We start from the raw sequence: 17,752 nt of genomic DNA, 5'->3' as shown, positions 1-17,752 counted from the left end.
GTTCCCTTGACGTTTGGCACACGAACCTAGACTCAAACCCAAATCCAAACAGAAGCACAAATTCAAACTCTTTCTTCCATGGCTGTGGAGCACCAAAGCTAGTGTCCGTAGCACCCGATCGGAGCCTTCAGCGAGGAACCAGCAGCAGCGGTTGTGAGGAAAAGCTTGAAAATTCCTAGAAAACTGTTTTCATGGCACTGATTCGAAGAGAGAGAGAGCAAGATGATAGTTTTGCCGTTGTGGGTAAGGAGAGAAGAGAGAGAGTATGAGAGGGAGAGAATAGAAAGCGTTTGAGAAAGAGAGAAGACAGGGTTTGAGAGGAGAAGCTGAGAATGAGTAACGGGCCTAAACGCCGTTTAGGGTCAATTGTATTCAGGACCAATTTGGTTATTTTTGAAAATTTTAGAGCTTATTGGTATTAGCTCAAACTTCAGTATAGTTATTAAAATTTATCCTTTTTAGTTTTTACTTTAGTGCAACTTGATGTACTCGTGATCAGCTCCGATAGCTGGATGCGTCGAGCAGGTTGAATATTGTGGCACACAGGGGCCTAGTTCAACAGACTATCGGTCTTGGCTTTATTTGTATGGGACACAACGTTTTAGTCGAATCAGTGCCATGAAAACAGTTGTCTAGGAATTTTCAAGCTTTTCCTCACAACCGCTGCTGCTGGTTCCTCGCTGAAGGCTCCGATCGGGTGCTACGGACACTAGCTTTGGTGCTCCACAGCCATGGAAGAAAGAGTTTGAATTTGTGCTTCTGTTTGGATTTGGGTTTGAGTCTAGGTTCGTGTGCCAAACGTCAAGGGAACGAGACCCACGACCTCTGCAACTACCACAGGTAACGAATCACACCGGAAACGCCACCGATCGTTCTCCTCCTCCTTTGTTGGTTCAGGTCTTGGTTGGTTTAGGGATTGGGTTTTTTTTTTTTTTTTGGGTGACAAGATTTGGTGATTTTTGATTTGGGTTTGAAAGGTGGGGTTTGGATATGGTCATCTGTGAATCTGTGGGTATTTTTTTTTATTTAGATTTTGTCTGAAAATTGGTCTAATATAGTATTTTTGTTGGAGTATGAATGATTATGGATATGTTTGTATGCTTTGTGATCAATGATTTTTGGGGGTTTAAGGTTTTATATGGCTAAGCGTATATATTTGTATATTCACTTTGAATAGAACTCAAGACTCGAGATATTAGAATTGAACATAAACATTCTGAGACAGAAGAAAGGCTGACAGTAAAGTAACGGTCCCTAACAGCGTTTAGGGACCAAGATGTCATTTTTGAAAAGTTTATGACCTAGTTGGTATTAGCCTAACTTTACTGGAATTTATCCAAACTTAAAAAAAAAATGATATTCAAAATGTATTAAATAATAGTTATGATAGTCAACAAAAGCCTTTGCTGAAAAATTGACGACTAGAGAATTCTCAGTCCATATGCACAAAAAATAAAAATAAAAATAAAAAGTGTTCCATGTTAAGAAACCATTTGCACAAACAAGGATGTGCTGAAAAAAAAAATGTTCAAGTCTTTGATTCTAATCATTCTCTTCTTCAAATTTTGCACTTCCCTGGACACCTTAACAACAAACCAATCCATCAAGGATGGCCAATCTTTGATTTCCAAAGGCAACAATTTTGCCTTAGGCTTCTTCAGCCCTGGCAACTCTAGCTACAAGTATCTTGGCATTTGGTATGTCAAAGTGACACCACAAACTGTTGTGTGGGTTGCAAATAGGAACCATCCTATTATTGATTCTTCTGGAGTTCTCTCAATCAACCAATATGGAGATCTTGTCCTCCATGACAGTAATAGCCCTCTACTTTGGTCTACAAATATTTCTGTCCAAGACCAAGTGACAACCTCCTCGGTAGCTCAGCTTCATGATTCAGGAAACTTGGTCATAGTCCAGGACAATAACAAAAAGGTGTGGCAAAGCTTTGACTATCCTACAGATACTCAGCTTCCAAACATGAAGCTTGGCTTTAATCTTAGAACTGGGATTAACATGTTCCTAACATCTTGGAAGTCAAAAGATGACCCTGGAACTGGAAACTATAGCCATAAGATGAATCCTAATGGCTCTCCACAACTGTTTTTGTACAACGGTTCAACCCCATATCGGAGAGCTTCTCTTTCACCAGGGAATAATGTATCCATTGCAACAAGCTCATCAGGTCAAAAGTTTTTTTTTGTCAACAACCAAGATGAAATATCTTCCTACTACTCTGATGATGACCGTTCCATCATGACAAGAGTAGTGTTGGACAACACTGGATTGCTTCAGAAACTTATGTGGGATGATGGTGTTCATCAGTGGAAGGAACAATGGTCAACACCTAAATATCAGTGTGACAAGTATGGGCATTGTGGTTCATATGGTAAATGCAATCCTGATAATATTAATAGGTTTGAGTGCATGTGTCTGCCAGGGTATGAGCCTAAGTCTCCAAGGGATTGGTATCTCAGAGATGGTTCTAAGGGTTGTGTGAGGAAGAACTCGGGGTTGTCTATGTGTAAAAATGGAGAAGGGTTTGTTAAATTGGAGCATTTGAAACCTCCCGATTCATCAATTGATGCAGTTTTTATAGGCATGACTATGAGTAGCTCCGAGTGCCAGCAGGCATGCTTGACGAATTGCTCTTGCACTGCTTTTACCAGCATGTATACAGATGGGAAGGGAACCGGATGCTTGGCATGGTATGGTGAATTAATCGACATTTTACAGTATACAGATGTAGGGCAGGAACTAAATGTTCGTGTGGATGCAACTGAGTTAGGTAGCATTCCTCGCTTGCATTTTCTTATAAGTTTCATTCTCTCTTTTTCAATTTCTGAATCACGTTTTCTTCATACTTTCTTTCTTTCTTTCCTTTTTTTCTTTTTTTCTTTTTTTCCCTTCAGCTAAGTATATAAGGAAATCCAAACGTTCTCTTAGCAAGAAGAGGAAGCTGGCTATAGGATTAGTGTCTATTGCTGTGCCAATGTTTCTGGTATCCTTATTAGCCTATATTTGGCTAATGAAGAAGAAAAAAACAAAGGGTAAACAAAATCACTTGTGCTTTGTATTGTTCACATATACATGTGTTCCGCTCAGCTATGACAAAATGTTCCATATATCAGGAGTCATTTGGATTAGTCCTCCACATGATGTGAACTATATTATATAGATCCTCAATTACAAAGTCATATTAAGCAATGTCTCTCAATTATGTTTAGGGACAATGAAGAGAAAAGTGCACAATCAATCATTAAATTTTACAGGTACCGAAGGCTCTTTTGAGGGGAATGAGCTCAAGGACAGTGGTACACATCCAGATTTACTGATTTTCAATCTAAGTTGCATAGTTGCTGCCACAGAAAATTTTTCTCCTACCAACAAACTTGGGCAAGGTGGTTTTGGCTCTGTATATAAGGTACAATTACAATTCATAGACATAGTTGATATCTTGCACATTTTTATCTTTTAATATTCCATTACTGTAAGGCAGGACCAAAATTATTGAAGAAGTGGATAGAGCTTTGTTGCTTCAAAATAACAATCATGAGTAAGCTTAAGTTTGAGTCATGATTTCAGGGTCTATTATCTAATGGACAACAAATAGCTGTAAAAAGGCTATCCAAGGGTTCTAGACAAGGAATAGAAGAATTCAAAAATGAAGTTATGTTGATTGCAAAACTTCAACACAGGAATCTTGTCAAACTGTTAGGTTGTTGCATTCAGGAAGAAGAAAAGATGCTTATTTATGAATACATGCCCAACAAAAGTTTAGACTCTTTTATTTTTGGTATGTCTTCTTTCTAAAAATATATGGCCTTCATGATGTGCCTTTATCATATATGTGCAAAAAAGAATATATTTGAAGTACCTAAAACCACATATTTCAGCACTATTACATCACATTTTGAGTATACTTGAACAAATTTATTGTAGATCATACAAGAAGCTCATTCCTAAATTGGAGTAAACGCTTTGAAATCATCATTGGGATTGCTCGAGGGATTTTGTATCTTCATCAAGACTCAAGATTGAAGATTATCCATAGGGATCTTAAAACCAGCAATGTCCTACTAGATGCTGAGATGAATCCCAAGATTTCAGATTTTGGCATGGCTCGTATATTCAAAGAGGGCCAAACTCAAGACAAGACAAACAGAGTTGTCGGAACATAGTAAGTATAAAACATGCATAAGCATAGACACACACTAGAATTGCACGCATACAAATAAAATAAAACATTATGCAAATTTTAAGATTACTTTTGATACTGGTTACCTGCAGTGGTTATATGTCACCAGAGTATGTAGTATTTGGAAAGTTTTCAACAAAATCAGATGTCTTTAGTTTAGGGGTCATCTTATTGGAGATTGTAAGTGGCAAGAAGAATAGTGATTCTTATCAGGAGCACCCTTCCCTAACTTTAATAGGGCATGTAAGTAACAGAAAACAACAATCTTTTACAATATGCATTTACAGTACCACTTTTTATAGATAATACTACCAACCACACAGGTCTGGGAACTATGGAAAGAAGATAGAGCTTTGGATATAGTTGATTCATCGATAAAGGAGTCATGTGTTTTTGAAGAAGTCTTGAGATGCATTCAAGTTGGGCTGTTATGTGTACAAGAAGAAGTAGTGGATCGACCAACAATGTTGGCAGTTCATCTTATGCTGAGTAGTGAAAGAACTTTTCCTTCTCCTAAACAACCTGCTTTCATTTTTAGAAGACCTTCCGAAAAATTGGATTCAGTCACAGGAGCTTCTTGTTCTATAAATGAAGTGACAATAACTAAGTTTGAAGCTAGATAAATGTAATGATTCTAGTTTAAACAATGAGACATCCTTTGTATATTTTTCTTTCTTTTTTTTTAACAGCACACTATTGCCTATTAGAGCATCCACACTAGATGTGGGATATGTGCCAAATGTTAAATATTTGGCACATATCCCACACCAAACCCAATTTTAGCCTATTTAGTAGAAGTGGCATATATTATTTTTTTTGCAACATTGAACAGTACCGTGGCAAATTTGCCACAGTACGGAATACATGTGGCAAAATTTTTTTTCTTTTAATGTGTAGATTGTGTTGATGAGTTGTAATAAATATTATTTTAATGTGTAGTAAATATTATTTTAATGTATAGAATTGAATTATAAAACATCTGATAAATGAGATGTTGTAAAATGATGTGGTAAAATAATAAAGTAAGCCTTTGGTGTGGTAAAATGACATAATTTTTAGAACATCTGCTACGGATGCTCTAACCCTCTTGAATTATGCCATTTGCATATATAATATGTACTAGGATTTTGTATTGAAAAAAATGTGCCTTTTTTGTTTAGATCTCATAGGTTCAAGTGTACATTTTTAGACCCCTTAAAACACAAGTTGTTTAACTTAGTTATTTAGCTAAGTGATTACTTAGATAAATTAATCAAATCTAAGTTAACACAATCAAATCATATCATGTAAAGCAATGCGTAAATATAAAGAACACACAATATGATAACCTAGAAAAACTAAACCGATGAAAAATCTAGGGAGGATTTAACCTAGCTATTCTCAAGGTAAAACAGATCCATTATAAAATAATTGAAGTTTTACAATAGAACTTAGACCACTAACATCCTATTGCTATTCTCGTGTAGAAAACCTACTACCACGATGACGTGACAGCTTCTTTCTCTGATCCACAGCAACCACAAGTTCTCCTCCTTGTGATATTCTTTAAGCTCTTGAAACAGCAACTGAAGAGATCACCAAGCTCTTGACATCAATCTTGATCTTGATAACTCTAAGTGTGTATGAAAGTAAACACCTCTAGATCTCACAAAAGATTCACACACACAGCATATCGAAGCAAAACATAAACCCTACACGTCATATGGGCTTGAGCTGAGTTGGAAATTCTGCAGAAAAAATAATCTGCACGAGTTTCGATTAATCAAGTCTAATTTTCAATCGATCGAGTCTTGCAAAAATTGAATTGTAATTTCCTACAATTACTCGATTCTAACTTTACACATAAACACACTTTAAGTAGCCTAAAACTAGATTCTAAGCTTTGATCATGGTTTGTCAATATTACACATTGAAACTCTAATACATTAAGTTCCTAAAGTCTTAGAACCTAACATCAAGTATGTGGTAAGCAAACTCAGAGAGTTAGGAGCCATTGAAACAAAATTAAGTTGAAGAAAAGCAATCAAAAGGGTTATACTTGGGAGCTCTGTGGTTGTGATATATTATGCGAGCACTTGTAGCAGTGGAGCTAAAAAACTATATAACTATTTTAACTTCACCAAAATACAAAAATAACCATACAGCAGTGGAGTTAAAGCTTTTTTTTTTTTAACTTCATTACTACAGTACACATCCATAGATAGATGATGTGCACTGTAGCTTAGAGCTAAAAAATATATATAATTTGTTATTCCCAACCCGATTGTGTGTGTGACTGTGATGGTTGTGTGTAGTAGATATATTATTTTATTGTAATAGATATCTTATTTTATTGTGATATTTATATTATTTTATTATGTTGAAAGCTAAAATAGATTTACTGTTGCAACATGTGTGTAAGTAAAATAGATAAAATAACTTTTTATGGTGCCAAATAGCTAAATTTTTAGCTCCACTGTTGTGGATGCTCTTGCTTCCTTGACTCTTGTCCTTTATTGAATAGTTTAAACAGGTACTTATGACAGCATGTCTGGAGTAGCTAAACCAACACAATTGACTATATCGTCAAAGGTGGCCGAGACTGTTATGTCAAGTGCAAACGAAAATGAGGCCTAATTGTACCATTAAGTAGCAAGCTAGGCAAACTATTAGGTAGAGAATTGATTCTTCCTTCTTGTTCACAAACTGCTTCTTTGTGTCTTTTCTTTTATTTAAGAAATTTAAACAAGTTAAAATCATTGTACCTCCATGGGGGTCATTCAAATATAAGTAGCAGTACAAATGTGAAGTGGAATTCTGTCACATATAAACCCAAAACAAATGATTTTATCAATTCATTAACGGACTCACTGTCCTTGAGTATTTCTATCTTTGATTTTGGTTCCAAGTTCCTGTAAAAGCATAAACCTTGCTATAGTATCTTGAAAATTCGGTTAAATNAAAAAAAAAAAAAAAAAAAAAGTAACTAAAATTTGGACATTACTTTTTAGTTCTAAAAAAACTTTTTGAAACCCAATTTTTCTACCATACAATCAAAAACACCAAGAAACGTATCAAAAGTAATGTCCAAATTTTAGTTACTTTTTTTTTTTTTTTTTTTTATACAAGATAGAATTATAATCTAAGTGTATATATGTGTGAAGTTTCCTCTTATTTTCATTTTAGTATGACAAAAATTATATATTACATTTGTGATTATCACTATAACAAATGAAAATATGATTATGAAATACATTACTATTTATTAAATTAGTCCAAACTGCAAAAATAAATTTAATGAGACTACCCTAAAATATTATTACGCGCAATGCGCTGGATCCGCAACTAGTTTAGATAATTATTATGGGATGCCTTTGCTGCAAGACTCTACCAAAACTGTAGAATTTGATGTCAATGGAAAGAAAATTAAATCTAAGGACACGTTTAAAACTATATAAGGTAGCAATAGACAACCGAAAAAAAGACTAAGGTAAAAGATTATCCAAGTTTAGACAAATCTTAAAAATCCATGAAGACTAATTGGATGTGAGAAATTCTACAAAGATGTATGCTTGGCTATATGAAGAAATTGAATTTGGATATATAAAATAGGAAGAAGACTAATTGAATTGAATTGAGTTTCCTATCACAAGTCCTCTCCCTCCTTATTGTTTTGATTTAATTTTTGTTCAAGCTAATACTTAGTTATTTTGAAAGTGAGAATTTGAATTTATATCAAAACACAGTCTTGGCTATGTATTTGAATGTGCCTATCGATTATTTGACTAATATCGAAGGTATTTTTGTGATAAGTTTTGATTATCATGATAATATCTTTTAAGAGAATGAGAATTTTGAATAAAAAATTTGAAACTTAAAAAGTTTAGTTGTAAAGAAAAAAAATTAAGAAAACATAATGCACTATAACATAATTTAGAGGAATATGAACCACCTTAAAATTGATAAGTACCAATCAAATACACCCAAAAATAATAGAATTGTATATTTTTAGAGATAGAAAGATGAAAAATAATTTTAGAAATGCTACGCCTACAACGTCTTCACAACAAGTTATAGTTGGTAAGTTGTTATCAGTTATAATTTAAACATATCACTATAATTACCTTTTTGTCCACTAATAACAACTAAGAACAACCTGCTACGTATGATTTGTTGTGAAAGGGTTGTAAAATTATTGTCGACATAACATATATCTCAATTTTTAGGGAGAGCAAATTATTTTCAACAAATTTATGAGAACAAATTATACTTATATCAAAATTACAAAGTAATTATCTATTCTCACATATCACGTGGGTCTGGACTAGTTATTTTAATGCTTGACTCAATTAGGTAACACTTATCGACATTGATCATGTATATATATCTAAAAATTGAAGTGTAGTAATTATTATTGGTACACTCCCATTGAGTCTCCTGATCCACCACATCATTAGGCTTTTTCATATTTATTTTTTAAAATTAATTTTTTTACAATATTAACTATAGGGTCACAATTCGTAGCTCAAACCCAAAAGATATGAGATATGAGATATGAGCCTAATGAACCAAGTACAATGAATTTGTAGAGAGTGGATGAAAGAGCTAGGTTTTGGTGGATTGAACAACGGTTAATAAGGATTTCAAAAGATGAATAAGCACGAAACACACGTAAACCTCAGTAAAATGATTATCCGAGGAGATAGAGTGTGAATTAATCCAATAGTTCTGAAGGTTAATACAGTTCTTAGTGCTACAGTAATTCATTTTCTCTCTTTTCTCTCTCTCTCTCTCTCTCTCTCTCTCTCTCTCTCTCTCTCTCTCTCTTATTATGGGAGATCTTTTACATTATATAGTTCCTTTCAGACCATTCTGATTGTACACTTATTAATTATCTAAACTTTTATTCGAGTGCATGTCCTATCAGACATCTTCTTTGGCTCTCTGTGAATGGTGATAGCTGAAACTGCACTGTTCAGGGGTCTTCTCCACATAAATGCGGCCAGAAAAGTTGCTGTAGTGCAATTAATACAGTGGTAGCAGCTTTTCAGTTAGATATTTCTGTGTTCTTATCATCTTTGTACATGCTTGAGGTTCATCCTAATCGTTGGAACTCCCTGAAAGGTCACCCTAAATTATCCAAATGCATGCTTAACTGACATTCATCGTATTCGAGAAGGAGCTACTCCTCAGACTATATTCCTCCATTCTTTACTTACGTGATTCTCCACTTTGTTGCCTCTCCCAATCATTTACTCCTCCTCGGACATGTCTACGTCCTCGAATACGGCCCAAGGCCCAATATACAAATTTGGGTTCTTATCCCCACATTAACTATATAAATATATTGGCTTTACAAATTCATTTTAGGTGGTTTTAGGTTTACAAATTCATTTTAGGCGGTTTTAACTTTACATATTCATTTACTTTAATTTTTATGTTATAACTAAATAATAAATCAATGGAAAATCAAAACAAAAGTGTTGTCTACGTATATTCCTTTTAGGCGGTTTTAAATTTAAATATTATTTTTCCCTTTTATCTTCTTTATTTTGGCTCTTCTTATTTCATCATCTTATTATCAATTTGCCACCCGATCTCTTCAATTCTATGCATATTTTTCCTATACAAAAATATGCTCTCTCTCTCTCTCTCTCGCTCAAATTTTTTTGTTTTCATTTTTTGTTAGATTTATTATTATTATTATATTTCTTGCATTTCTACCTTAGATTGATGAATGTTTGTGTTTTTTAGAATTCTACTTTTGATTGCTTATAATTGAAAAATGAAATCAATGAAGAATAAAAAATATTTTTTAAAAATTGTCTGTAAAAAATGTATTCACAGGTCTTTCTTAGTTATTGACGGTAGAAAAGATACAACCCGATAGCCGCCCATAGGAGGATCTCCAACTAGAGGTTTGTACCCTCATTATCCTGTTATTGACTAATTCATATGTGTTCCTTGATGCAATTTTTTTTTTTTATCATTTTATTTACAACATTAAATACTTTTAATGAATGGTTCTTGTTGTTGATCTAATTTGGAAAAAAAAAAAAATCATATTATAATATGTTATATTTTGTGTTGTTATCAAGTGTAGGGACTCAATTTGGAAAAGCCCTTATAAATCAAAAGGAAATTCATCCCATAAGCCCAAACAATACATTTTTAGAGGGTGGGTTCAAGAACTAGGCCCTAACAAACGGACAACGCCCAAAACAAGACTTACACCTGTTGAAGACCGGCACACTAAATTTATTCATCAAGGTTTTTCCTCGGCGTCGATCCGAGGATCCTACTCGAGGTCCCCCTCACCATTGTTCTGTTGGTTCCCCTTATATAGCCCTTTTCTCACCATCTCTTTCTTCCACCTATTGATCATTCATGCGCTTCCTTTCTGACCGTCCATCCCATCAGCTGTGTTATCAGTAATCATGTGATTTGTAGTGGCCAAGGTTGCCCTGTCCAGAAGTCACATCTCCATTAGTGCGGTCAGAGGATTAGGTGAGCGCATTTATTGTGGAGGTGACAACCTGTCCTGGGCTTATTCCCCCACTTGGTGTTGTCCTCGGTTCACCGAGAACAGGGTCATCCTCGGCGGGGTCCTTACAGCTCAGGCCTTTATAAAACGTCCTCGGGCGATTCTCCATCCTCAGCATGGGCCTTGGGCCGGACGTAAAATGGGCCGAGGCTATCAAACTTTCAGGCCCCACATTAGGTTTTAGCTTATTTGGAAAATAACAAAATAGTTTGAACAAGCCAATGAAGAACAGTTACTTCTATTGAAGACAATGCTCTTTGTGCAATTTACTTTCACTATTTAAAGATATTTTGTTTAACAAATTAGTAGTAAATTGTTTTGTATTTTTTATATGTTCTTAGATGCTTGGGTAATTGTTTTAAGTGCTTACGAATATTTTATGTTATTCTTCATCTTCCTTATCTTATTAATGTATTCTTTGAGATTTTTAAGAAAACAAATTCAATTTTGTGTTTAAAATTATTTATTTATCTATTTATTTTTCACATATTGGATTAGAAGTTAGATTAGATTATGACAACATTAATACAATACTTCTTCTTCTTTTTTTTTTTTTAAATATTTCTCTACTTTTTTCCCCTTTGGAATTGTATTTTTTGTTTTTTTTTTTTTTTTTTTTTTTAAATAGAGCTTTAGTGACATAATGGATTAAATAGGACCGCATATGACCAAATTGGACGAAGAGGACCAAATGGACCGAATAGAATCAATATGAACTGAATAAGACTTTTGAATATTTATCATTTTATTGCATTTTTAGGGCTCATATTTCTAATGTTTATTTCAGTATTTTCTTTGTATTTTTAAACTCAAAATTAAAGAGTTGAGTCCAATTATAATAAAATTTCATACTTTTCACCCAAAAATGAAGAAAAATGAATTTTTGAGCTAAACTTGATAAGAAAACCTACAAAAAGAATCAATTTAAGGCCTAATTAGTCTAAAATGGTCTGAAGGGGGACTGAAATTGACCAAGTGGGCGAATTAGATCAAGTGGAACAAATTGGACTGAAGTAGACCTAATTGGATTGAACATAAATTTTTTCATTTTTAGGGAGAACAAATTATCTTCAAAAAATTTAAGAGAAAAAATTCTACGTTATATTACAATATAAAATAATTAGTTATTCTGACACAACGTATGGATCTACAACTAGTTGTTTTAATGCTGACTCAATTAGGTAACACTTATCCCTATTGAATGTCTTTATAAACTGGGTCATCTACTCATCTGTGGGTAGGGGTGTCCACGAGTCGGGCCGGGTCGGGTTTGTTCCCAACCTGGACTCGACCCGAATGAGGTGGGTGGATAAAAAATTGACCCAAAACCGACCCGGAGATCTGGTCGGCTTTTTCGGTTTGGGTCTCGTTAGTTTTGGGTTGATTCGGGTTGTCTCGGGTTTTATCACCGGGGCGAAATCTGGCCTGCTTCAGCGAGATCAGGCTGAAATCTGACCAGATTCGGCGAGATCAGGCCGAAATCTGGCCGGATCCGGCGATATCAGGCCTAAACATAGTTGTCAGTATCGTACGATACGTGATACGTATCGTACGATACGTATCGAATCGTGTGTAAAAAGTTCTGTATCGTATCAGCGTATCGTAAGTGCTCATGAATCGTACGATACAGTGTGTGTATCGTATGAATCGTATCGTATCGTAAAATTGTACGTATCGTACGATACATAGACAAATGCTTTAAAATGAGATTTTTTGTTAAAATTTGTACTTTTATTTGAATCTAACAAGTTGTTAGATTTGTTTTTAACACAAAATTATTAGTTTTCTTAATTTAGCTTACTAAAATAACATATTCATAAGTTTTTTTCCCTCCTTCCTACAATTGACTACACAATACACACTTACCTTTCAATTTAATATTTTAAATTTTTATAAAATTTTTTATTTTTATTTTAATTGTTATTGTTATAAGTCCAAGAAACTAGAATGCCAAAAAAATTTATAGAAATGGAAAGAACAAGAAGAGATAGTAAATGTTAATGACGAATAACGATGAAGAAATTTTAATGAAGAAATAAATTTACGAAATTATAAATATGATGATAGCGTTAACTTAGATGGGGTTGATTAGGCAATTTGATGAATATGATGAAAATAAATTTTTATTTTTGAGTCATTTGTAATATATTATCACTTTTGAATTTAAGTAATTTTAATGTGTATGTTATGAACACTGCTAGTTTGATTTATTTAATTAGTTTGTTAAATATTATTACATAAGTGATGAATAAATTAATCATTAGTTGAACATATTTAAAATTTATAATGAATATATCATTTATATAAGTATATTTATAATTTTTTATAAATTTTATTAAGTGTTTGTGTATCTTACGATACACGATACGATACGATACACGATACAAAAAATTAAAAATCGATTCACGATACGATTCACGATTTGACAACTATGGGCCTAAATCTGGCCGAATCTGTTGAGATCTGACCTAGATTTCGTCAGATAACGGCAATATCTCTCCGGATCTCGAAGGATCTAGACCTAATTTCGCCGAAAATGGTTGGGAAATTCGTAATAACTCATCAGAAAGAGAAAGGCTTGGTTCGGGTCTGGTGTCACAGGTTTTGAAAGGAAAAACCGACAACCGACCCGCGTGGATTTGGGTTGGCGAGTTCAGAACCCGTGTCCGACCGCCGGAGTCATCAGATCGGGTGGCGGCGGGTCGGACACGAGCAGGTTGACCAGGTTGAGCGGGTCTCAGGGTCTGTTGGACACCCCTATCTGTGGTTCTAATTAGCTCATGATAAAATCTCTTGTTGTGAATAAGACAGTTAAGGTTCAAACCTCTCCTTACAGAAAAATCAATTAGTTTCTTAGCCTGATTAATGATAATGAAGAGCAAAATAAATAAAATGGGTCAACTATTGTGATTTTTAGCATGCCATTAACATAAACTAACAATTACCTTTTTAATTCTTTTTTTTTAGCTAGACAACACACTTGTATAAGAGTCTTGTATCTCAACTGGTAGGCACATTATGTTTTTATATGAATCCAAATTCAAAAAACACTAAAATGAGGCAAACTGACCATTAAGTTGCAAACTATCTGGGAAACTATTATTCATGCAATTGATTTTAATTATTCAAAAAAATGCCCCAAGTTCCAAGTACTATAAATCCTCACTCCTTAATGTTTTTGCTCCCTATTCTTCTTTCTTCTTCTTTTTTTTTTTTTTTTTTTTTTTTTTTTTTTTTTTTCCAGGTCTCTTCAAACAGTGTAATGTCTTTTCCTGCAACCCAAAAGTTGAAAATTTAAAATCATATTACCTTGTGGGGTCATTCAAAGACAAAAGTTGCTCCAAATGTTTATAGCTATTTTTTTCAACTATTACAGACAATTTATAAAACTATTATGTGTATATTTAAACAAGTCACATAATCTATATATATATATATATATATCTAAAAGTTTAAGCGTAGCATTTATTGTTGTTACTCTTTTGTTAAGCAACATTAGCGACCACATCATCTACCTATTTCCAACCATAATGTCTCTTTTACATTTTCATCTCTCCACAACTTTCAACCTTAATGTCACTCTTCATCTATCCTTCCTCTTCTTTTTGTTTTTATTTTTACTTCAAATTCTCTTCTTCTTCTTCTTCTTCTTCTTCTTATTTTGGCTCTACTTATCCCCATTCTATTACTATAAATATGTTATTCTCTCTCCCATTCTATACATATTTTCCCATGTGAAAAAGGTTATTACTCTCTCTTTCATGTTTTATTTTGTGTGAATTTTTTTTTTTTGTATCTCTACTTTAGATTGATAAATTTATGTGTTTTTTAGAATTCTACTTTGGGTTGATGCAATTTGGCTTTATGTTTTTAAGTTATTATCTTCTTCTTCTTCTCTTCTTTTTATGATTGTTAAATGTTATCATATTACATATAAGATAATTTACAAGAATATAAAGTTATTCTATTATATGGCATGGCTTGGATAATTTGGTGTTTGACTAATCATGACTATATTTTTATTCTGACGCTTCTTCTTCTCATTTTATTTTCTATTCTCTCCCGAAAATGTGATCTCTCTCTCTATATATATATATATATTATTTATTCTTTTTTGCAACTTTACTTTAGGTTGATGAATCATTGTATTTTTTTTATAATACTACTTTGGGTTAATATGACTTGGCAATGGTTTCTTTTTTTTTTTTTTTTAGTTTTCCATCACAAGTCTTCTCTCTCTCTCTCTCTCTCTCTCTCTCTCTCTCTCTCTCTCTCTCTCTCTCTCTCTCTTCTCTCATAGCTTTTATTTGATTTTTTTTCTTTTGACATGATACTTAGTTATTTTGGAAATTAGATTTTATATTTATATCAAAGTACAATCTTGGTTATGTATTTGAATGTGTCTATCAACTATTAAAATCACCCAAGATGAATATGTATAGACTTTATTTTGTTTTAATTTTTCATTGATTTATTGTTTATGATTATGTTATATCAAAATTAAATTATATGAATTTGTAAACTTAAAACTGCCTAAGATAAATTTGTGCTCCTTGTTCGGCTAGCCCTAGCAATTGGTTGGTTGCTATTACTGGTTCAAATCATTCTTCTATGTGCTTGTTTGGTTTAAAGCCTATATATATATATATATATATATATATATATTTCAAAATTTTAAAACTAGAAAGTAAATATAAAAAGAATATAATGTAGCCATGATGTGGAGGATGAGGAGGCTCAACAAAAGCATAGTAACAATAAATGCAATATAAAGATCCTATTAAAGGCAATTAAATCTTAATAAATAAAGTCTATGTTGTCTNTTTTTTTTTTTTTTTTTTTGTTTTTTTTTTTTTTTATAAGGAAAAATGGTTACAATCTTTTTCTTTTCCTTTCTTTTTTATTTTAAAATGTAGTTTTGATGATTTTTATTAATTTTTTTTCGTTAAGTTTCTCGGTGTTTTGATTGTATGGTAGAAAAATTGGGTTTGAAAAAGTTTATTTAAAACTAAAAGAATAATTTCCAAATTTTATATACTTTTTATGATACACAAAATATTATAAGGAAATTTATTAAAAATAAATATTTTCACTTACTTACTTTTTGAATTTTTGAGAAAAATTGTATTGTTTTTATTTTGGTATGATAGAAATTAGATTTATTACATTTGTAATTGTCGCTATAATAAATGAAAATATGATTATGAATTACATTATTATTTATTAAATTAGTTCAAATTGAAATATATATATATATATATATTAATGAGAGCACTCTAAAATATTATCACGCGCAACGCACAGGGTCCGCGACTAGTTTTTATAAATTGGGTTATCTATTTATATGTGGGTTATAGTTAGCTCATTTGATAAAATCTCTTGTTGTTGAATAAGACAGTTAAGGTTCAAACCTCTACTTACATGAAAAATCAATTGATTTCTTAGCCTGAATAATGATAATGAAGAGCAAAATAAATAAAATGGGTCAACCCTATGTGAATTTTTAGCATGCCATTAACATAAACTAACAATACCTTTTTAAAGCTTTTTTCTTTTTATTTGGCTTAGACAACACACTTGTATAAGAGTCTTGTATCTCAACTAGTAAGCACATTCTAGTATTTTTATATGATATCCAGGATTCAAAAAGACACTAAAATGAAGCAAAACTGGACCATTAAGTTGCAAACTAGCTTGGGAAACTATTAGTCATGCCAATTGATTTTTAATTAGTTCAAAAAAATGCCCCAAGTTCCAAGTACATAAAAACATCCCACTTCTTAATGTCTTTGCTACCTAATATCTTCTTTCTTCTTCTTTTTTTTTTTTTTTTTTTTTTTTTTTTTTTTTTTTTTTTTCAGGTCTCCTTCAAACCAAGTGTAATGTCTTTTCCTGCAACCCAAAAGTTGAAAAATTAAAATCATATTACCTTCGTGGGGTCATTCAAAGAACAAAAGTTGGCTCCAAACATGTTTATTTTTTTTTTTTTTTTTTTTTGTTAGATCATGTTCTCTTTATGTTGTTATACAAATTATTTTCTTTCATTTTGATAGGTGAAGTGTTCAATTTTAGACATAAATTATACTTTTCTCTACATATTATTTTAAATATTAAATTTACAATATGGTCTCTTAGAAATGTCTGGGAAATATGCAGTTCCAATTTCATATATCCATATTAGTAAACAATACCCAATCAATAGTTCGAAACCACCCTTACAATAAGAAAAATTATAAATGTGATAATCTCTTTTAGGAGAATGAAAATTTTGAATAATATATTTGAAACTTAAATAATTTAGTTGTATAGGAATAAAATTAGGAAAATATAATGCAAGATAACATAATTTAGCAAAATATATACCACCTAAAAAATGAATAATATCAATCAAACAAATCCAAGCCATAAAATGATGATATATTTTGTGAGATAGATAAATGAAAAATGTTTTAAATTTTTTTGGAGATAAATTATTTTCCTCAAAATTTAGAGAACAAATTATATATTATACGGTTTCTAAAAAAGTAATTATTTATTCTCACATATTGCATGGGTTTGCAACTAGTTCATTAAAAAAGTCATATAATTAAAACTACACACTTCGAAGTATCTTTTTAATCACCACATTATGGGTTGGAGCAAAATAACTGCAAGCATATTTGAAATTGAAATTTTGAAACCAAACCTTTTCTGTCATTCAAATATATGTTGCAGTACATACATGAATTGGAAGTTTATGGAATATAAATCCTAACTTCATGCATTAAACTTAGAGCAACCAAAAACTGATTAGTATTTTGATCAGATGATAAAAAAACTATTATTAGGAATGGCCGCCATAGGTTGAAATCTCTCTAACCAAAAAAAAAAAAAAAACTTAGAGCAACCTAAAGCAAACGATTTTATCAATTCATTTACCAATTAGGCCCATCAATGTTATTCTACAAGATAGCCACTAAACCATTTGGTTCATATAGTACTTATGCCTCTCCTCAACGAGATGCTATCTCTCGTTACAAATGTATCATATATGT

The 17,752-nt window shown here is 32.2% G+C and overlaps 1 protein-coding gene and 1 long non-coding RNA gene across 4 annotated transcripts; both read left to right on the top strand.

Annotated features, from left to right (window-relative positions):
* The first annotated feature begins 611 nt into the window (after positions 1-611).
* LOC136064245 (G-type lectin S-receptor-like serine/threonine-protein kinase RKS1) lies at positions 612-4,860 on the top strand. Of its 3 annotated transcripts, none has more exons than XM_065765770.1 (7): positions 612-2,785; positions 2,910-3,047; positions 3,270-3,421; positions 3,583-3,793; positions 3,940-4,177; positions 4,288-4,438; positions 4,519-4,860. In XM_065765770.1, the coding sequence occupies exons 1-7, from the start codon at positions 1,525-1,527 to the stop codon at positions 4,816-4,818; spliced, it is 2,451 nt and encodes an 816-aa protein (XP_065621842.1). In that variant the 5' UTR covers positions 612-1,524; the 3' UTR covers positions 4,819-4,860. The 3 variants fall into 3 exon arrangements, with proteins under 3 accessions (XP_065621842.1, XP_065621841.1, XP_065621843.1); XM_065765769.1 differs by having other exon boundaries at positions 3,225-3,421; XM_065765771.1 differs by lacking the exon at positions 4,288-4,438 and having other exon boundaries at positions 3,225-3,421; positions 4,519-4,607.
* A 5,159-nt stretch (positions 4,861-10,019) lies between these two features.
* On the top strand, positions 10,020-11,023 carry LOC136064246 (uncharacterized). Its single transcript, XR_010625906.1, has 2 exons — positions 10,020-10,092; positions 10,278-11,023. It is a non-coding gene; the product is annotated as an uncharacterized LOC136064246 (long non-coding RNA).
* The last annotated feature ends 6,729 nt before the right edge of the window (positions 11,024-17,752 follow it).

Source organism: Quercus suber, unplaced genomic scaffold (assembly GCF_002906115.3).
Source record: "Quercus suber isolate HL8 unplaced genomic scaffold, Cork oak 2.0 scaffold_651, whole genome shotgun sequence".
In the NCBI taxonomy this organism is placed as follows: Eukaryota; Viridiplantae; Streptophyta; class Magnoliopsida; order Fagales; family Fagaceae; genus Quercus; species Quercus suber.
This window is presented reverse-complemented; position numbering and strand designations above follow the sequence as displayed.